Source organism: Lampetra fluviatilis, chromosome 28, assembly GCF_964198595.1.
Source record: "Lampetra fluviatilis chromosome 28, kcLamFluv1.1, whole genome shotgun sequence".
In the NCBI taxonomy this organism is placed as follows: Eukaryota; Metazoa; Chordata; class Hyperoartia; order Petromyzontiformes; family Petromyzontidae; genus Lampetra; species Lampetra fluviatilis.
In genome coordinates, this window is record NC_136302.1 from 3,485,245 (window position 1) to 3,507,542 (window position 22,298).

Here is a 22,298-nt window from a genome sequence, read left to right on the forward strand (position 1 = left end):
ACCCTCGTACGATGCTTGGCACGTGCAACTGGCGTTGCAGAAAGGTGTATTATAGCATGTTCCCCCATTCTTACAATATCCCGCGATACAGGCAGTCTGATTGCAATTCAAAGGCACACAGTCCTGTCCATCGCCTGTTAAATGACACACAAGCAAAACAGTTAGACATATAGTGAACAAAATGTTTATCAGTCACGTGGACGAAATAATTGCCCTCAAATTGGTGAGGATTACTCTGATTAACCATTTCAATGATGATGGCACACGGCTAGATCATCTGCATTGGCTCTACTGTTCCCACCTCATTAATTAATTTGAATTATCTTCGTTCTTGGTCATGCTCCTCTGTTGATTCATACAATTATCTCAAGCTCAAAATGTCTACATTCTAAGTTGTAATTAGCAGAAAAAAAGCCCGTTTCAAGTAAAAAGTCCACAACTTGTGCTTCTCCTGAAATCAAATCATGAGCTCGTGTAGTCGTTCCCTCGCATGCTCAACCTCGTAAACCCAATTGTGAATTCTAGAATATTGTAAACACGTCAGCTGTTTTCTGAGTTAAACATTACAGTGAAGTTATAGATCTAATTATTGCGTTTCAGTCAGGTTTTTCTTCCAAATTTTGTGAATCAAATCTTAGTTGGGATAATATGACTCGCGCTTTTGAAATGTGCATACCACCTAAAAAGGTGTGGATTTGTAACATCAGCCTATGTGTCAGTAAACATTGTTCACAATACTGAGCACACTCAGAACACTTACGCTTATAACCATCGCTGCAGTTGCACTTGTATGTGCCCGGGATGTTGTCGCATTTTTCGTTTTGAGGACAAGTCATACTTTTACACTCATCAATGTCCACACAATTGATTCCGTTTTCTGGTGAGGACCAAACATTGCCAATTATTAAACAATCAATAAATGTACAACATCGTTTACAGCATATATTTTAAATAAAAAAATCGCAGCAAGGCAGGAATGAGATACATTTTTGTTTATTAAATGGAGTGAGCACAGGCCCAGAGACCCACATGCAACAAAACTATTAAAGTTGTAATAGACAAGCGTTTACGTGTTTCACTAATTGAGCACGGTTATTATAAAATAGTCGATTGTAAGGAATTTGAAAGTCAAGCAGTGAAAGGGAAAAAGCAGAAAGAAAGGTGATTTAAAAAATGTGTTTGACCCGCAGTGTGGTGGTGGTTGAACATAGAAACTATTTCTATTTAATCAGGTAAGGCCCACTGACCGATGTAGCTCTTTTTCAGAAGTGACCTGGCCACACATGATAGTTCAACTAAGTGGCTTATCACGTGGAAATGTATAGCAGTCAAATACACGAAACGCATATCATGGATGAGACAAAATAGTTCGGTGAGCGAGCGGTGAGCGAGCGAGTGATTGGAGTGAATCAGGGAGTGCTGGATCGTCAACTCGCCTGACTGCTTTATGTTAATTTCTGTCACGTGCTGCGAAGGAAGAGCTGCATTCTCTACCCCAGATATGACGGCATTATTCCAATTTTGGCCAATTGTGTGACTATCTATCGTCGTAATAATTGTTCTGGCCATAAAATAACGTCACTCTGAGGTTAATTTGACAAATACATTAATAATAACAAGATTAGGAATGCTCATTCACTGCTGAAGCCATGTCCTTAATTGGGCTAGGTATATAGCCAATATTTAAAACAGTGTCATGTATCAATCGTCAATGTTCACCAACATACGTGGATTAATCATAATTGGGTGATGCCGCATTCGCAGAGATGAACAAGGACAATTGACAAATACATAAACCTCAACGCATTTATCAATACCAACGCCTTAAAAGGAGAGACATCATGGGCGACGTTTTTAGGCAATGGTCCTTTTTCATAGAACAAAGTATCTCTGCCTGAAATGTCGTGGTTTTATATACTATATATTTTTTTGCCATGTAGGTATATACATCTGTCTGGATGGTGAATGTGTCCGCCTTGGCTAGGTGGGCACAACATTTTAAGTGCAAATCCATTTTTATCACTCTTGGCTTGATAACATGAATACCACTTAGTGGGATGTCAACAGTGGTTGTAACACGTGGGCATGGAATATACCAATAACGCATTTGACGTGATATACACCAATAACACCTTTGCACATAGGTGACTTTACCGTGACTTTACCAAAAAAACCAAAGAGTATGGATCCTTGCAGTGACGAAAAATTCACATCTAGAAAGTTACCAGGGTTGTTTCCCCCAATGTGGGCCCATCCATGAGCATAAGAGCAGAGGTATAACAGGACCCTGCGGGATGGGCTGGTAGGAACGAATAACCAAAGAATATAAACATAATGTATTATTACACTTGTTTAGCCAGGAAAGCCCCACTGAGTCTAAAGGTTTTTGTAGGGTCCTGCCAAGTGTTTGCAGTAGGGGGCGATGTTGCTACACCTAATCGGACGATACGAAGGGAGAGTTTGAGGCCTAGTTCTAGGCTTTAGGCCTAGCTGTAGGCTTTAGGCCGCTGTGAGTTAATTTTTAATCGAAATGTTATTATTTATGTAAAAGCTTTAAATTTAAATGTTTCTATTTAAAAACATCAGGGAATGTAACATTGTTAAACATTAACTCCCTTTCACACACGTGGGGGTACGATACGAAGGGAGAGTTTGAGGCCTAGTTCTAGGCTTTAGGCCGCTGTGAGTTAATTTTTAATTTAAATGTTTTAATTAAAAGCTATCTCAGGGAATTATAAGGGAATGTTACACTTGTTTAGCCAGGAAAGCCTCATTAATTTAAATGTTTTAATTAAAAGCTATCTCAGGGAATTATAAGGGAATGTTACACTTGTTTAGCCAGGAAAGCCTCACTGAGTCTAAAGGTTATTGTAGGGTCATGCCAAGTGTTTGCAGTAGGGGGCGATGTTGCTACACCTAATCGGACGGACGATATAATCTATTGTAGGCTGGTTCACTTCGTTCCTACCAGTATAACTTCTCCTTTTAAGGCAGTGTTATTCACACATGTGTTGAGCTTTCTTTGTTAATTTAAAATGTAAAAACAAAGCAAAATAACTCACTCTCATAGCCAGCGATGCACTGGCACTCCACAGACCCCACGGTGTTTTTGCAAATGGAATTGGCACTGCAGTTGTACTGATTGGTAGCACACTCATCCAAATCCAAGCAACTGCTGAGGGTTTTGTTGTAATAGTAACCCGGGTTACACAAGCATTGATATGAACCATCACTGTTTGAGCAATTTGATCCTTTTCCACAAACAGTCGGTGAGGTTTGACTGCACTCGTTGATGTCCACACAGGCAGTTACATTCTCTGGAGAAGATAAAAAAACACAACATAGCATCGGACAAATAGGGTTTTAGATGATTTTGTTTAACCAGGTGAGAACTCGAGAGACCAGGAATGAGTCTCTTTGCAAGAGTGACCGAGGTCACCGGAATGACCAAAAGCAATGATGTAAAACAAACAACAGCAATGACGCAAATATAAATTATAGTAAAAGCAACTCAATATGATTTCTATTTAAAGCTTTCGTGACTGCAGGGATTCATCTTCTTGGTTCTTTCGGTAAAGTCACGTAGAAGGAAAATAATAAAACATAAAACATAATAAAATAATTCTCACGACGTTTCGGCCACAACGCAAGCAGCCGTCCTCAGGTGAAGAATGAAACACCACCAAGCTTGGAGCGTATATATAAGCTGGGTTGGCAGGGGAAGAAGGGCGCCTTGACAAAATAATTTGCATATCAAGAGGGACTTAGCATATTTATGGGAAATGTGTAGGAGGTGGGCGGGGGGTTTCAAAGTCATATTATGCCCATGCATTATGCAGGATTAGCAGCATCAAAGGGAGGGGTTAGGGGGTAGCATTAACAAAGGGAGGGAATGTTAATAGTATGTAGAAGCAACGAAACATATCAATGGGAGAGCGGTGGTAGGAGACCCGCAGCGGAGCAAATAATCCATTCCCTGTGGAGAACACAAGATACACAGTCAATGCCAGTGAGTGGACTGCGATCTGAAAGTCACCGTAAACGTGAACACAATCAGTTAAGATCCGAAATGGTTTATTTACGTCCTTCCAATGATTGCGGAGCCAGAATCCATCTTCTCGGTTGAAATTGTCTCTGTGTTTGTATATGTGGATCGCCTCATGAACGAATCTCTCATGGTAGCCAGATGGCTTGCAGAGAACCTCTGTCTTGGAGAAGTCAATGTCATGTGAGCCCACTGAATTGTAACAGTGATCTGCCATGGCTGAGGTGTTTGTCCTACCGTGTTTAAAGTCTGCTTTATGTTCACGGATGCGGTCCGAGACGTCATTTGGTTTCTACAATGTAACTGCTACCACAGAGGCAACTCAGTTTGTAAACGCCAGGGTACTGTATGTCTGGAACCACGTCTTTCACAGACGGGACCAGATCACGGATTTTATGTACTGTGTTGAATCGGACCTGGATCTTGTGTTTTTACCAGGATTTTGGAGATCTTTTTTGTGAGCCCAGCAATGTAGGGTAAGGGGATGGTTTTGAAAGGCTCCTCAACAGGATCCTTCTTTGTGGTTGGAGTGATGGCTTTGCGGATTGTGTAGTCGGAGTAACCATTAGCCTTAAGAGCTTGGCGTACATGTTTGAGTTCACTGGCAATGTGTTCCTGGTCGGAGATGCATTGGGCTCTATGGTATAGAGTCTTGATGAGGGAATTCTTCTGGGATGGATGGTGGTGGGAATCCGGTTTTAGGTAAGCATCCGTATGGGTGGCTTTCCTGTAGACAGAGTGGCTCATTGAACCATCAGGTCTCCTTTTAATTAGGACATCCAAAAAGGGTAGCTTGCCATCTTTTTCGACTTCCATGGTGAATCTGATGGCTGGGTGTATGGAATTGATGTGGTCAAGGAATTGGTCTAGAGCAGGCCGGCCGTGTGGCCAGATGACAAAAGTATCATCTACGTACCTCTTCCATAAGGTCGGGCGTAGAGTGGCAGTCTGGATGGCGTCAGTCTCAAATTTCTCCATGAAAACGTTGGCTACAACCGGAGATAGGGGGGAGCCCATTGGGGTGCCCTCAGTTTGTTTGTAGAAAGTTCCATTCCAGGTGAAGTATGTGTTGGTTAAGCAGTGTCTCACCAGTGGGGGTACCCCAGTATCCCGTCCTTGATGAACCAAGTCTTCAATGATTGCGATGGTGTCAGGTACAGTAACTTTGGTAAATAAGGAAACCACATCAAAACTGACAAGCAGGTCGTCTGGGGACAGGGAAATTCCCTTGATTGTCGATACCAGATCAGTAGAGTTTAGTACCGCAGAGGTGGTTTTTCCAGTGAAAGGCCGCAGGATTTCAGACAAAAAACGAGCCAGTTTGTAAGTGGGGGAGTTGATAGTAGAGACAATGGGACGAAGAGGTGTATCTTCTTTATGTATCTTTGGCAAGCCATATCATCTTGGTGGCCTGGTTTGATCAAATAATGCGGTTGAATCAGAAATGATTTTGTTGGTTTTAGTAACGAGGCTGTTGGTGGGGTCTCTTTTTATTTTTGTACAGCTACCATCGTTGAGTAGTTCTTGAATTTTGTTGTTGTATTCTATTTTGTCCATGATGACAGTGGCATTGAATTTGTCGGCTGAGAGGATGACAATGTCATCCCTCTTTTTTAATTGAGCTAATTCAAAACGCTCATCTTTGCTGATGTTGCTAGCTGGCATCTTAGCGTTTTTGAGGGTTGCAGCGATTTCAAATCTTGCTACGTCTGCAGCGATGTGACTCAGCCCTTGAGAGCCACATCTACTCGGGCAATGATATCATTAACTGGTGTCTAGATGTGACTGCAAAGTTTAGTCCTTTAGCTAAAATGGATTTCAGACCATCCGAAATAGAACTGTTACTGCGATTAATTACGACTTTGTTAACGTCTAGCTTATATATACGCTCTAAGCTTGGTGGTGTTTCATTCTTCACCTGAGGACGGCTGCTTGCATTGTGGCCGAAACGTCGTGAGAATTATTTTATTGGTAATTTTTTTTCATTTTATTATTTTCCTTCTACGTGACTTTACCGAAAGAACCAAGAAGATGAACTCAATATGAATTAGAGAAGAAAAACAACCGTATTTGAGAAAAAGTGGAAAATACCTTCACAAACATAAAAACATTAAATTAAATGCATTGAAAGTTGGCTTGGATAAATCCCTTTTATAAACTGTTGAAGGTACAATCAAGTTACAGAAACATTAAAATACAAGCAGGGTGATTATTGAACTAGTATACAAACAGACAGGACATATGTCAAACACAACAGCAAGTTAAGTCATTACATGATTTACAGTTACAGTGAGGGAAAAAAGTATTTGATCCCCTGCCGATTTTGTACGTTTGCCCACTGACAAAGAAATGATCAGTCTATAATTTTAATGGTAGGTTTATTTGAACAGTGAGAGACAGAATAACAACAAAATCCAGAAAAACGCATGTCAAAAATGTTATAAATTGATTTGCATTAATGAGGGAAATAAGTATTTTACCTCCTCTCAATCAGAAAGATTTCTGGCTCCCAGGTGTCTTTTATACAGGTAACGAGCTGAGATTAGGAGCACACTCTTAAAGGGAGTGCTCCTAATCTCAGCTTGTTACCTGTATAAAAGACACCTGTTCACAGAAGCAATCAATCAATCAGATTCCAAACTCTCCACCATGGCCTAGACCAAAGAGCTCTCCAAGGATGTCAGGGACAAGATTGTAGACCTACACAAGGCTGGAATGGGCTACAAGACCATCGCCAAGCAGCTTGGTGAGAAGGTGACAACAGTTGGTGCGATTATTCGCAAATTGAAGAAACACAAAAGCACTGTCAATCTCCCTCGGCCTGGGGCTCCATGCAAGATCTCACCTCGTGGAGTTGCAATGATCATGAGAACGGTGAGGAATCAGCCCAGAACTACACGGGAGGATCTTGTCAATGATCTCAAGGCAGCTGGGACCATAGTCACCAAGAAAACAGTTGGTAACACACTACGCCGTGAAGGATTGAAATCCTGCAGCACCCGCAAGGTCCCCCGGATCAAGAAAGCACATATACATTCCCGTCTGAAGTTTGCCAATGGAAATCTGAATGATTCAGAGGACAACTGGGTGAAAGTGTTGTGGTCAGATGAGACCAAAATGGAGCTCTTTGGCATCAACTCAACTCGCCGTGTTTGGAGGAGGAGGAATGCTGCCTATGAACACAAGAACACCATCCCCACCGTCAAACATGGAGGTGGAAACATTATGCTTTGGGGGTGTTTTTCTGCTAAGGGGACAGGACAACTTCACCGCATCAAAGGGATGATGGATGGGGCCATGTACCGTCAAATCTTGGGTGAGAACCTCCATCCCTCAGCCAGGGCATTGAAAATGGGTCGTGGATGGGTATTCCAACATGACAATGACCCAAAACACACGGCCAAGGCAACAAAGGAGTGGCTCAAGAAGAAGCACATTAAGGTCCTGGAGTGGCCTATCCAGTCTCCAGACCTTAATCCTATAGAAAATCTGTGGAGGGAGCTGAAGGTTCGAGTTGCCAAACGTCAGCCTCGAAACCTTAATGACTTGGAGAAGATCTGCAAAGAGGAGTGGGACAAAATCCCTCCTGAGATGTGTGCAAACCTGGTGGCCAACTACAAGAAACGTCTGACCTCTGTGATTGCCAACAAGGGTTTTGCCACCAAGTACTAAGTCATGTTTTGCAGAGGGGTCAAATACTTATTTCCCTCATTAAACTGCAAATCAATTTATAACATTTCTGACATGCGTTTTTCTGGATTTTTTTGTTGGTGTTCTGTCTCTCACTGTTCAAATAAACCTACCATTAAAATTATAGACTGATCATTTCTTTGTCAGTGGGCAAACGTACAAAATGAGCAGGGGATCAAATACTTTTTTCCCTCACTGTAAGCATAAACTTGTGAATCGGATGGACAGGTATTTGGGGAGTGAACTGAGAATGAATAGGAACCATGTGGTTATGTTGTCCTATGTAGAGTACAATGAATGCACTTGATGGGTTCAGTGATGACGTCGTCTTGCTCTATTTAAGACCGGAAGCAGGTGGATGGCTTCACTATTCTGGAAAATCACCCTATGATGTTCGATGTAATTGCCAGCGAAACGTGGCACTCAAATTGTAAATTTTGTGGATTTATTCTCCAACACACTGGTGGGCTGAAGTAGTAACTAATTGGCGTTTTGTTTACCTGACAAATCCCTTACGAATTGGCTGTGTCGGGTGGTGGAGGGTTTCGACACATTTATACTGATTCGATCTAACCCAAAAACCTTTATTATGAATAATATTGGTCGCGAAAGCCTACGTGTTAAACCGAATACACTTTAGTCACTTATACTGAATGTTAACACTTCCTGATAGTGCAAACCAAAGATGTTAGTTGCTCTCACCAGTGTTGCTTGAACAACATATTGCATTCATAAATTGTCAGTCACCCCATATATTAATATCTCTCAATGGATATGCAAAATAATAGACCTGGACCAGTTGTATCTATTATAAAAGCCCAGTATTCCATTTGTCTGTCAGCTAAATTATAAGAGCCTTTCAGAAGGCCTGAATCAAGAAGTTATAGAAAGTTGACCCCCCCCTCCCAGATGTGGAGGTAAAAAGTTGATCCAACAGGGTTCCAAAAATTGTCGACCACCCCCCTCCGCCCCCCCCCCAAATGTTGCACTCCCCGACTCTAAAAAAGAAATGTATTGTGTGTAGGCATGTATATGCCTACACACTCTACATACAATATAGTCAGTAGTATCTGCACACATTTGGGGGGGAAGAAGCGGACCCCAGTGGGGGTGATGGGCGAGGCGCGAAGCGCTGAGAAGCCCTCCGCAGGAGCGATAATAAGGTGGCCGTAGCCCGCCGTTATTATAGTGCTAGAACATTATAACTAGAGTGGTTAATTAATATGCAAAGATATTGAACTACCAAGGCACATTAACACTGGCTTGCAGCTTACCTGGTTACATATGAAGTATTGGAAATGACGGCAGAAAACTCCTTGACGGGTAACACACTTCTTTTATTAAATCTTCGCTTATCTCGATACAACGTGTGGTCTCTATTCTTCCGAGTACGGTCACCAGACACCGGTACAACTCGTAACCTCTATTCTTCTTATAACACACTGTACTTGACTCGTGTAGACCCTCCGCCTCTGTCTACACTCTGCACTCGACTCGTGTAGACTCCAGGCCTCTGGCTACACACCCATCACTCGTCTCGTGTAGACTCGTCTCGTGTAGACCCTATGCCTCTGGCTACACACACATCACTCGTCTCGTGTAGACACTTCTCGTGTAGACCCTATGCCTCTGGCTACACACACATCACTCGTCTCGTGTAGACTCTTCTCGTGTAGACTCTTCTCGTGTAGACTCGTCTCGTGTAGACCCTATGCCTCTGGCTACACCCACATCACTCGTCTCGTGTAGACTCTAGGCCCTGGCTACACACTCTGCATGCTGACACTGCATGCTCACCCTACACTCCGCCTCTGGGTTACACAGAGTCCCGGTCCTCACAGGACAGCGGGACTAGGTACCGCAGGGCCCTATCTCTTCCTCCCGTCTTCAGTCTTCGCTGGTTACACTCTCCCCGTGCGCCTGTGCGCATCACCTTATATAGTCCCTCCTCCCGGGAGACGGAGCGGATGCGGACCTCGATGCGAGCATCGCTTCTTAGTGAACCAATCACAACACGCTATCTCTACGATCCTCTTTTCCCCCAACGCGTGTTTCCACTCACCAACCAATCACGCCGCGCTGCCACCCGATCACTCCCACACCAGCGCGTCACCGGCACCCAGCCAATCAGCACCACACAACCCACGATCCCGCGCTGACCCCTGATCCCTCACCGTCAGCGCGCGTCACCACACACACATCCAATCACAATGCGCTGGCACCTGATCGCTACCCCAGCGCGTATCACCACTACATCACCCCCCCCCCCACATAGCTCGCAGCCGTCCCGGCTGCTAACCAACAACCTCCCACATCGTTAACACAACAAAACACCCCAGTGTGCCCCGTAACACAGCAACAACAACACAACAGCAACGTATGTACAATTTGACAATTAACACAAGAAAAGTTAACAATACCACACACAACACCTTATAAAAAAGCTATATACAGCCCGAAGAACAACATAATAAAAGCGATTTCTAGAAAATGAACGCGCCCCGCGTCTTTGCAACTAAACGAAGTGACGAGGCGCTCCCACTGCCTCGACTCCTCACGTGGCAGGTCAAACAAAATAGCGCGACCTGGCGCGAGTCCGTCTGGCCGGTCCGTCATATGGGACGGGACACTGACGACCGTCCGGCGGCTCCGGCTGCTCTAGACGGCGTGGAACGGGCCTGAAGGGGCCGGCCCCGCCGCGAAGATCCGGCCGCCGGTGGTCGGCAGCTGTCAGTTCCGAGACACCTGGGAGCAGATCAGGCGGAGACATGTGAGGATCAGGCAGAGACATTTCCCCCTTAGGGTCGTCGGTCACGTCACATGCTCGGCCCTCACGACACAATGGGAGGCCATATGGAGGCGAGAACGGTTTCAGTCGGGAGGGGTGGACGTACCACCGTCGTTTTCCCCATTTTATCTGAACACATTGGGGCCGTGCAACGCGCACGATCTCCACGGGCCCCCGCCATGGCCTCAACAATTTAGGCGACGTAGCCAAGGGCGCCTGAGGGCAATGCAGCCAGGCCCTGTCACCAGGTTTCCATTCGTGCACGGACACCTTCCGTGCCCGCAACCGTTCATTAGCAATTTGGCGAGCCCGCGAATTAAGCCGTGCGGCCTCCCTTGCTTCTGTTAGCTTGTGAATATTGAATTTAATGTGTTCCGCCAATTTAGAATTGGTTCGTGGAGCGGACAGGCCAAGCTGCGTTTCCATGGGCGGGTCGGCTTCCCGACCGTACATCAAATAGAATGGGGAAAACCCCGTCGCTGCATGGGGGGCCATTCTATACGCGGCAAGGACCCCCGGGACCTGCAGGTCCCAATCTACATGTGCCTCACACACCTGCTGGCACAGCATAGAAGTCAAAGTCTTGTGAAGTCTTTCCACCACCCCGTCTGTCTGCGGGTGGTACGGGGAGGTACGCACCTTTTTAGTACCCAACAGATCGCACACCTCTTGCAACAATTTACTCGAAAAATTTTTACCTTGGTCGGTCAGCAAGCGTTCGGGAGCCCCCTTGTCCAGGACATAGCCCTGGACAAAGGCGTCCGTCACGGCCGCTGCCGACTGGTTGGCGAGAGGCCACGCCATAGGCCACCGGGTGAAATATTCGACCCCCACCAACAGGTATTTATTCCCTCTAGGCGTGACTGGAAAAGGCCCCAGAATATCGAGAGCAACGAGCTCGTTAGTGCGCGAGACCTGAATAGATTGCAGCGGTGGATTAGCTGGCACGGGCGGTGGTTTCCGTCTGGCGCACTCAACGCAGCCCTTCAGAATATTTACCACGTCACTCCCCATTCCTGGCCAATAATAGTCCCGCTGAAGCAGGGCAAGCGTTTTGTTTACTCCCAAATGCAAGAGGCGTTCGTGTGCGGCCAAAACAACTTCCCCCCTTACAGCAGAAGGCACCACCAGCGCATGCCGCCGGGACAAACTGTCCCATCTCATCAACATGCCCTGTTTAAGTACATAGGAGCCAGTTCGCTCCTGGTCCTCTTTAGGACCACCCACCCTGCGGCGCAATGCTAGCAGGGAGCTGTCCGCCATTTGGAGGCGGCCCCACTCCCCCAGCGACAGTGAGAGCAGCGAGTCCCGATCCTGAGAGGTAGCGGGGACATCCCCGATTGGCGCGCCCGCAGTCGCAGCCAATGACCCCTTTTCTTCCACAACCGGCGGTTTACAGCGCGCCGATCCCGATAGACACACACATTTCTGACAAGGCAACAATCGCGACAGGGCATCGGCATTTGTGTGTCGCAACCCCTTACGGTATGTGGTCGTGAACTGATAGTCTTGGAGGACTTCCAACCACCGTGACAATTGGCCCGAGGGTTGGGCGACCCTCAATGAATACTGTAGCGCCGCGTGGTCCGTCCGGACCGTAAAGTGACGACCATAGAGATACGGTCTGAACTGTTGTACAAAAAAAACAATGGCGAGCAGTTCACGACGGGTGACGCAGTAGCGCTGCTCCGCCGGAGACAACACCCTGCTACCATAAGCGACCACCCTTTCGACTCCCCCAACGACCTGGGACAGTACCCCCCCTATGCCCGTGTTGCTAGCATCCGTGTCTAGCAAGAAGGGACTCGCAAAATCCGGATAACGCAAGGGTGGGGCACCCACCAAGGCGTCCCGGAGGGCGCAGAACGCGGCCTCCTCTTCCGGTCCCCATTTGAACTTCACACCCTTCGCCGTTAGAGCGTGCAAGGGTTTTGCAATAGTGGCGAAGTGCTCAACGAATCGGCGGTAATACGAGGCAAACCCGATGAAACTGCGCACGTCTGCAACTGACGTGGGTGTCGGCCATGAACTGACACAGTCCGTCTTCGCGGGATCGGTAGAGATCCCCGAAGAGTCGACAATGTGACCCAAGTATCTAACGGACTTACGAAAAAGGTGGCATTTGGCCGGTTTAAATTTCAATTTAGCCGATCGCATTCGCAAGAACACCCCTCTCAATCGCTGGAGGTGTTCCTCAAATGTTTTACTGAAAACAATGACATCGTCAAGGTAAATCAAGCACGTCTCCCATTGCAAACCCGACAAAACCAACTCCATAAGGCGCTGAAACGTCGCTGGAGAGGAGTGAAGTCCCATGGGTAACCGGTTAAACTGGAACAGGCCCCCTGGAGTCCGGAATGCTGTCTTAGGTTTAGACTCTTCGTCGAGTGGCAACTGCCAGAATCCCGATAACAAATCAAGAGTCGAAAAATATCGCGCACCAGACAATGCATCGAGGGACTCGTCCATCCTGGGGAGCGGATACGCGTCAGCCACAGAGATCTTATTCAGGCGATGGAAATCTACGCAAAATCGCAAGGACCCGTCTTGCTTCTTAACCAGCACAATAGGTGCTCCCCACGGACTGGAGGAAGGCGAAATAATGTCGGCTTCAAGCATATCGTTAACGGCCGACTGAACATGTTCCTTTTCAGCAGGACTCAGCCGGAAGGGATTTAACCTGACCGGTGCCGCATCGCCCGTGTCAATGTGGTGGCGTAACAAATCCGTACACCCAATGTCATATTTATGTTTACTGAACACATCAGAAAATTCCATTAGTAACTCGCGCAGCGCACCCAACTGCACCCCTGACAAATCGTCCGAGCCCGCGCACAGCGAATGGACCCATTCAAGGTCCTCCCTCGGTTCAATGTTCTGCGTGGGGCTCGGATCAACGTGCGCAACCAGCCGCTCCTCCGCAGGAACCCGCGCCGCGTGAGCCAGCACGGTACCCTGCTGAATGACGGCTGGCCGCGATCCAGCGTTTAAAACCATCACAAACGGATCCTTGTCCGCCCGAACCAAGGTGTGAGCCACCGACAAATCGACCCCTCCGACAGCCCTGTTAGAAGGACCCAAAAGCATGCCTTGTTCCGAAGTCCCCTCCCCCCATGGTTTCCGCAACCGGAGGGGAATTAACATCTGTGAACCCGGGGGCACGTGCACGGTCTGCGTCGCCAATGCTTGTATCGTGGCGCACGCCGTCCGAATCTCAGTAGGGCTCGTCAAAAATGAAATACGGCGACCCGAAGGTAGTTCAATGCAACGCTGATCGATTAGAATTTTAATGGGCATCTTAGCCAAAAAATCAGTGCCCAATAGACAAGGAACCGCCAAAGAAGACGAAACGAAAACGGGTCCCGACAATTTGATATCTCCAATGCAAATGGACGCCCTAATCTGACCGATAATGCCCAACGATCCCCCATTTGCGGCGAAAAACGACACATCCACTGGGAGCAGCGGACGGCACTGGACGGGGAGAATGTTATAAATGAGGTCAGATATAATAGTCGCCGACGCCCCCGTGTCCACCAATACCCTGACCTCTACCCCATCAATAGAACCCGCAACGACGGATGAACCCGCTGAAGCAGCCACAATTCTATGCCCCAACTCCGACCACTCAATGTCTCTCTGGTCCCGGCCGAAACCCCCTCGCCGAACCGAATCCCCGAACCCTAACCGGCCCTCTTCCGTCGCTCCGCGACGGCCCATGCGTGTCGAGTGTGTGGGCCGAGCATGTGAGGTGCCGCGACTTGCCGGGGTTTGTAGGGATGCCTTGGGGCCGTGGTCGTCGTCCAGCCGAGATCCCATGGCGCGCTGACGGGGAGCGCGGCAACCGGACGCCACGTGGCCCCGGAGGCCGCAGTTGTAGCACGTGATGAGGGTCGTCGGTGATCTCGGTTGCTCCAGCTTGCGGGCCGATCGCAGAGGCGACCGACCCCCCGACCTCCAGTCCCCCGGTCGTCCCGCGGTGAACGCCTCCTCTCGCGGACTGACGACTTGGGGTTCGGTGATCACCGGACCCGGAGCCGAGGCCACGGCAGCGTTGCAGACGATCCCCTGTTTGCGTTGAAGGGCCTCGTGCGCTTGTATACTCGTAGCGACCCGTAAGGAAGAAATGTCGATCTCGTCGGCCGTGTTGATGGGGACCCCCAGGTCCTGCGCCAACTTAAGCAGCTGCTCCAAAACCATCGCATCCTGGCCCTCCTCGTCCATCCGAGGGAATGCAGCATCGGCGAGAGCCAGCAACGCCGTGAGATAGGCGAGCGCGGTCTCCGTGTCCGCCTTCCGCCTCGCATAAAAATGATGGCGGCACGCCGAGGGAGGTCCGTAGACCCTGGCCATGAGACCCAGCGCTGCCTTAAGCGTGGAGCGGTCCGACCTCCGAGCTGACATGAAGGCCGCGAGTGCGTTGTCGTCCAACATGGCAGGCAGTGCCCGCAGCGCCGTAGCATCGGACCAGGCAGACATCTCCTGATGCGCCAAAAACCTGCGCTGAAACTGGCCCCAGTCCCCGCCTTCCGCCTTGAAGGCTGACAATGCGGGGAGGCGCTGTTGAAAAATGAAGTCGTCCTCCGCGTCGTGGTTCCTTCCCGCCGCCCCGTCGGTGTGTAAGATGGCGGCCCCAATGGCGGACGACTGATGGCGGTCCGCAGCGCGCGTCGATGACGTAAGATGGCGCGCTTGGAGAACCGCCGCCACGTGGCGGTCGCCGTTCCCGCCAAAAGTCGACGCCGATGAAATGGCGGGAATCGCCAAGTCATTTTGGCGGGAATCTGCGGGGCGACCCTGTAGAATGTCCGCCGCCATCTCCGCTCCAGCCGACGAGCTGATCTCCGCCAGGATGGACGCGGCGGCGAGCAGCAGTTCCGCCAGACGAGAGTGCGCCTCCCGGAGCACGCCCTCGGTCCCCCGCCGCTCCTCCGGCGCCGCCGGCGGATCCTGCAGCGTGGGCCATTCTTCGTCCTCACCCCCCGACGGTAGCTGGCCCGGGTCGTCAAGGTTGTCCTCGCGGTCAATCCCGTGGGTCTGATTGGTCTTCCTTGTATCCATGCTTGGAAGACAGTTTCACTTCTGACGCCAGTTGAAGTATTGGAAATGACGGCAGGAAACTCCTTGACGGGTAACACACTTCTTTTATTAAATCTTCGCTTATCTCGATACAACGTGTGGTCTCTATTCTTCCGAGTACGGTCACCAGACACCGGTACAACTCGTAACCTCTATTCTTCTTATAACACACTGTACTTGACTCGTGTAGACCCTCCGCCTCTGTCTACACTCTGCACTCGTCTCGTGTAGACTCCAGGCCTCTGGCTACACACCCATCACTCGTCTCGTGTAGACTCGTCTCGTGTAGACCCTATGCCTCTGGCTACACACACATCACTCGTCTCGTGTAGACACTTCTCGTGTAGACCCTATGCCTCTGGCTACACACACATCACTCGTCTCGTGTAGACTCTTCTCGTGTAGACTCTTCTCGTGTAGACTCGTCTCGTGTAGACCCTATGCCTCTGGCTACACCCACATCACTCGTCTCGTGTAGACTCTAGGCCCTGGCTACACACTCTGCATGCTGACACTGCATGCTCACCCTACACTCCGCCTCTGGGTTACACAGAGTCCCGGTCCTCACAGGACAGCGGGACTAGGTACCAGAGGTGGGACAAAGTCATTGTTATGCAAGTCCAAGTCGAGTCGCAAGTCATCAAATTCATGACTCGAGTCTGACTCGAGTCCAAGTCACATGACTCGAGTCCACATCTCATAGGTGGGACAAAGTCATTGTTATGCAAGTCCAAGTCGAGTCGCAAGTCATCAAATTCATGACTCGAGTCTGACTCGAGTCCAAGTCACATGACTCGAGTCCACACCTCTGCTAGGTACCGCAGGGCCCTATCTCTTCCTCCCGGCTTCAGTCTTCGCTGGTTACACTCTCCCCGTGCGCCTGTGCGCATCACCTTATATAGTCCCTCCTCCCGGGAGACGGAGCGGATGCGGACCTCGATGCGAGCATCGCTTCTTAGTGAACCAATCACAACACGCTATCTCTACGATCCTCTTTTCCCCCAACGCGTGTTTCCACTCACCAACCAATCACGCCGCGCTGCCACCCGATCACTCCCACACCAGCGCGTCACCGGCACCCAGCCAATCAGCACCACACAACCCACGATCCCGCGCTGACCCCTGATCCCTCACCGTCAGCGCGCGTCACCACACACACATCCAATCACAACGCGCTGGCACCTGATCGCTACCCCAGCGCGTATCACCACTACACATATGCTACCACTGCAATTCTGGGTTCATGATTTACAATCACATGTCTAAGATAATTAAACAAATCTACATATTTTTTGCCATGTAGGTATAAATATCTATCTAAGTGATGGATGTGTCCACCTTAGTTAGGTGGACACAAACTCGTTTAAGTGCAAATCCTTTTTTATCACTCTTGGATTGATAACATGAATACCACTTAGTGGGATGTCAACAATCGTTGTAACACGTGGGCATGGCATATAACAAACACATTCCTGCGGAAGGAGCTGGTAGGAACGTTGGGTTGCTCGGTCAATGGCCAGGGTCAACGGCGGCGTGGTGTATTCCGCAAATATGCCCGACTGTGAGCGCGGGCACAAGCCGGCGTGAGTAGGTTAAACGTTGAGTTTTATAAGGGCACCACGGGGTGACCAGCCCCTCCCCACCCAGCCCCACCCCTCCCACCCCCCACCCAGACCCACCCTCCACACCCAGCCCCTCCCACCCTCCCCACCCACCTCACCCAGCCCCTCTCCACCCTCCCCTCCCCACCCAGCCCCACCCTCCGCACCCAGCCCCTCCCTCCCCACGCAGCCCCTCCCTGCACGACGGACGGACACAATAATCCCCTGTGGGCTGGTGTAACCAGGAGGTTCCTACCAGCATAACGTATTTTACATGATATACACCAATAACACATTTGCAGTTTTACCACTCAATGTATCGTTACCAGGGTTGTTTCCCCCAATGTGGGCCCATCCATGAGCATAAGAGCAGAGGTATATAACTTCTCCTTTTAAGGCAGTGTTATTCGCAAATGTGTTGAGCTTTCTTTGTTAATGAAAAATGGAAAAACAAAGCAAAATAACTCACTCTCATAGCCAGCGACGCACTGGCACTCCACAGACCCCACGGTGTTTTTGCAAATAGAATTGGCACTGCAGTTGTACTGATTGGTAGCGCACTCATCCAAATCCAAGCAACTGCTGAGGGTGTTGTTGTAATAATAACCCGGGTTACACAAGCATTGATATGAACCATCACTGTTTGAGCAATTTGATCCTTCTCCACAAACAGTCGGTGAGGTTATATTGCACTCGTTGATGTCCACGCAGGCAGTTACATTCTCTGGAGAGGATAAAAAAATACACAACATAGCATCGGACAAATAGGGTTTTAGATGATTTTGTTTAACCAGGTAAGAACTCGAGAGACCAGGAATGAGTCTCTCTTTGCAAGAGTGACCGAGATCACCGGAATGACCAAAAGAAATGACGTGAAAAAACAACAGCAATGACGCAAATATAAATGATAGTAAACGCAACTAAATATGAATTAGAGCAAAAAAAACAACCGTATTTCAGAAAAAGTGGAAAATACCTTCACAAACATAAACAAATATGAAATTAAATGCATTGAAAGTTGACTTGGACAAATCCCTTTTATAAACTGTTCAAGGTACAATCAAGTTACAGAAACATAAAAATACAAGCAGGGTGATTATTGAAATAGTATACAGACAGGACATATGTCAAACACAACAGCAAGTTAAGTAATTACATGATTTACAGTTCAGCATAAACTTGTGAATCAGATGGACAGGTATTTGGGGAGTTAACTGAGAATGAATAGGAACCATGTGGTTATGTTGTCCTATGTACAGTACAATTAATACATTTGATGGGTTCAGTGATGACGTCGTCTTGCTCTATTTAAGACCGGAAGCAGGTGGATGGCTTCATTATTATGGCAAATCGCCCCATGATGCTGGATGTAATTACCAGCAAAAACGTCGTACTCAAATTGTAAATGTTGTGGATTTACTCTCCAGCACACCGGTGGGCTGAAGTAGTCACTAATTGGCATTTTGTTTACGTGACAAATCCCTTACTAATTGGCTGTGTCGGGTAGTGGAGGGTTACGACACATTTATACTTATGCGATCTAACCCAAAAAACTTTATTATGAATAAAATTGGTCGCGAAAGCCTACGTGTTAAATCGAATACACTTTAGTCACTTATACTGAATGTTAACGCTTCCTGATAGTGCAAACCAATGATGTTAGTTGCCCTCATCAGTCTAGCTTGAACAACATTGCATTTATAAATTGTCAATTCCCCCATATATTAATATCTCTCAATGGATATGCAAAAACAATAGACCTGGACCAGTTGTATCTAGCTCAGCAGTCGGGTTGTCCGTCAACTAAATTATAAGATCCTTTCAGAAGGCCTGAATCAAGAAGTTAAAGTGGACCCCCCCCCCCCAGACGTGGGGGTAAACAGTTGATCCAACAGGGTTCCAAAAATTGTCGACCACCCCCCTCCCCCCCCCCCCAAAATGTTGCACTCCCCGACTCCAAAAAAGAAATGTATTGTGTGTGTAGGCATGTATATGCCTACACACACTCTACATACAATAGTCAGTAGTATCTGCACACATTTGGGGGGGAAGAAGCGGACACCAGTGGGGGTGATGGGCGAGGCGCAAAGCGCTGAGAAGCCCTCCACAGGAGTGAGAATAAGGCGGCCGTAGCCCGCCAAAATTCTAAAGCTAGAAAATTCTAATTAGAATGTTTAATTAATATGCAGAGATATTCAACTACCAAAGCACATTAACACTGGCTTGCAAATTACCTGGTTACATATGCCACCACTGCAATTCTGGGTTCATAATTTACAATCACATGTCTAAGATAATTAAAGAAATCTACATATTTTTTGCCATATAGGTATAAACGTCTGTCTAGGTGATGGATGTGTCCACCTTGTCTAGGTGAACAAACTGTTTTAAGTGCAAATCCATCATCACTTTTGGATTCATAAAATGAATACCATTTAGTGGGATGTAAACAGTGGTTATAACATGTGGTTAATGTAATATACCAATAACGTGTTTGACGTGATATATACCATAACACCTTTGCTGTTATACCACTTTAATGTATCGTTACCTGGGTTGTTATCCCCAATGTAGGTGTATCCTTTAGCACAAGAGCAGAGGTAAGATCCAATCGTGTTGACGCACTTTGCAGATTGGTCTGTGCAATTTGTCAAACATTCATCGATGTCACTGCACATTCTGCCATCTCCTGTAAAGCCTTGTTTGCAAATGCAGTTGTAGGAACCCTCGTTGTTAGAACAGGTGGCATTGGTATGGCATGTGTTTTGAATTGCACATTCATTTATATCTGCAAAAACAAAAGACATGGCACAGTGTATGTGGCATTTTTAAAAGGGTGTGCATTTATTCTATGACGTCATACCTACAGTGTATTTACCGCATTGCAGCAGACTTTAATTGCATTTGCTCTGTCAATTACAAAATACTTTATACGCATAAACAATTCTAACGATGTGTTTAACAAACCTTCTTTAGAACTGATATTTGTGTTTAGTTTGTTGTCCTTCGCTCTGCACCTCCGACAAATACAGTTGGCTACGTATGGTGCGAAAGAAGTTCAAAATACATACAGTACAATCTGGGTTCCCTTTCGCGATTATCCCCTGTTTTATAGAAATGATACACTCAATATTTAAACTTGTATCCGTTGGTTTTTCATTGTACCATTAATCCGTATGGAAGTTTACTGCTTCACATCTGTGACACGCTCTTTGACACATTTTCACTACCTGCGCAGTTTGTCCCATTGTAGCCAGGAAAACAGTTGCACTTGTAGGACCCTGGAGTATTCTGGCAATAGGAGTTGATTGTGGATAGGCAGGGATCGATCGCGGCACTACACTCATTAATATCTGCAAAGAAATGAACACAATTTTTAAAAATTTTCAGCTAAGTTTAGAAGATTACAACACATTCGAGCGCACTGCACTATGCACTAGGGAATATGAATTATGTTCCCGGTCTCACGGCTAACAACCGTTGCATGCATTGACCGACGTGCTGAAATATAGTCAATCAACCCCATGACTGACAGTGTCAGGAGGCCATCCTACAACAGTGAAAGAGGACTGCTAATTATTATTATTGTAGACTCAGACGTAGGCGACGAGGATAAAAAGTTACGAGCAACAATCGTTGTCTTGGCCAAAAAATAACTTTAGGCACTTAATCCAGGAGAAGACTGATCACGGCTTATAATGATGATGTGTGTGTGTGCGCGCGTCTCTTTCTCAAGTGGAGTGTTTGTCCGTCTATTTCATTATTTTATTTTTAATTTCTGTGTCTGCCTACTGTGTCTCATTTCTATGTCTATGTGTACATCTATTTCATTGTTTTATGTTGATGTCTCTGTGTCGATGCATTTGTTAATTATGCTCTTTTGTTGTCTGTGTTTTTGTTGATTAATTCTAAAACATCGCGGCACGCCTGGGGTTATGCCACGGGGGCAGCACACCGATTGTGGAGCAATGCTCTACAGCACAAACTGTGTCAGTGTACTTGGCCCATGCAGTGCGATTCCTATGGGAGCCAAGGTTGAAAAACCCAAGGAACCAATTTTAATAATTAGCAATGCACCATTGTATTTTGTATACAGCACTTCATACGTTTGATACGCATTTTATGACTCAGAATTTGAAACAGAACTCGTAGGATTCACGGAAGATACGTCTTTAAAAAAATCATGAATCATTTCTGAAAATGGTATGATCTACCGTGCTGTACAATTGTGCAGTGACAAAAGTTGACAAGTCAGCTCCAGCAAACAACGTTTCATGTTGAAAGTGCTGAGGACGTGTGTCACCTCTTGCATCCTGCGATTATTTAATACGTTCCAGAGCCACTCTTTGATCGTAAAAACTGAAAAAAACTCCACTTTAAAGCAAAAAATTACAAAAGACCAATTTTAAATATGCGACGCATTTGTAAAAGTGTGTTTACCTTGACACAAGATAGAGCCAACCCCTTGATACCCTTCCTTGCAATTGCACTCGTAGCTCCCGAGCGTGTTGAAACAGACACCATTTTCAACACAAAGCGACGAATTGAGGGCACATTCATTGATATCTGCACATGCAGAGAACAAAAATAAATTAAAACATTTGGATGTACTTAATAAAAGTACTCTTTCACGAAAAATTATTTTGTAAAAATGCCTCACTGATGCAAATATCTTGACTTAAAGCTTTCGTGACTGCAGAAATTCATATTCTTTGGGTCTTTCGGTAAAATCACGTAGATAGGTTCAAATAAAAGAACCAAAAACTACTATTCGATCGCTACACAAGCGGACGACCGCTTGTGTTGCGATCGAAACGTCGTAGTTTTTTGTTATTTTCTTTGAACTTATCTACATGACTTTACCGAAAGACCCAAAGAATATGATGCAAATATGTTTGATTTCAGATGTCATACATGGTAGGTTATTTAAAATACTCAAATGACAATATCACAGTTAACCGTCAGATATATTTCAATTAACATCACGTATTGAACTTAATATTCATGTAGGAAAAAAAAATGATTGTCAAATCGCATTCAACTAACAAAATAGACATTACCCCTTCTAATATTTACGTTTTGTCACTATATTGTA

The 22,298-nt window shown here is 46.9% G+C and overlaps 1 protein-coding gene across 1 annotated transcript; it reads right to left on the reverse strand.

Annotated features, from left to right (window-relative positions):
* Positions 1 to 16,823: 16,823 nt before the first annotated feature.
* On the reverse strand, positions 16,824 to 22,186 carry LOC144942648 (uncharacterized). Its single transcript, XM_078869445.1, has 5 exons — positions 22,156 to 22,186; positions 21,644 to 21,769; positions 19,755 to 19,841; positions 17,673 to 17,927; positions 16,824 to 16,837 (listed from the first exon to the last, which is right to left on the reverse strand). The coding sequence occupies exons 1-5, from the start codon at positions 22,184 to 22,186 to the stop codon at positions 16,824 to 16,826; spliced, it is 513 nt and encodes a 170-aa protein (XP_078725571.1).
* Positions 22,187 to 22,298: the final 112 nt, after the last annotated feature.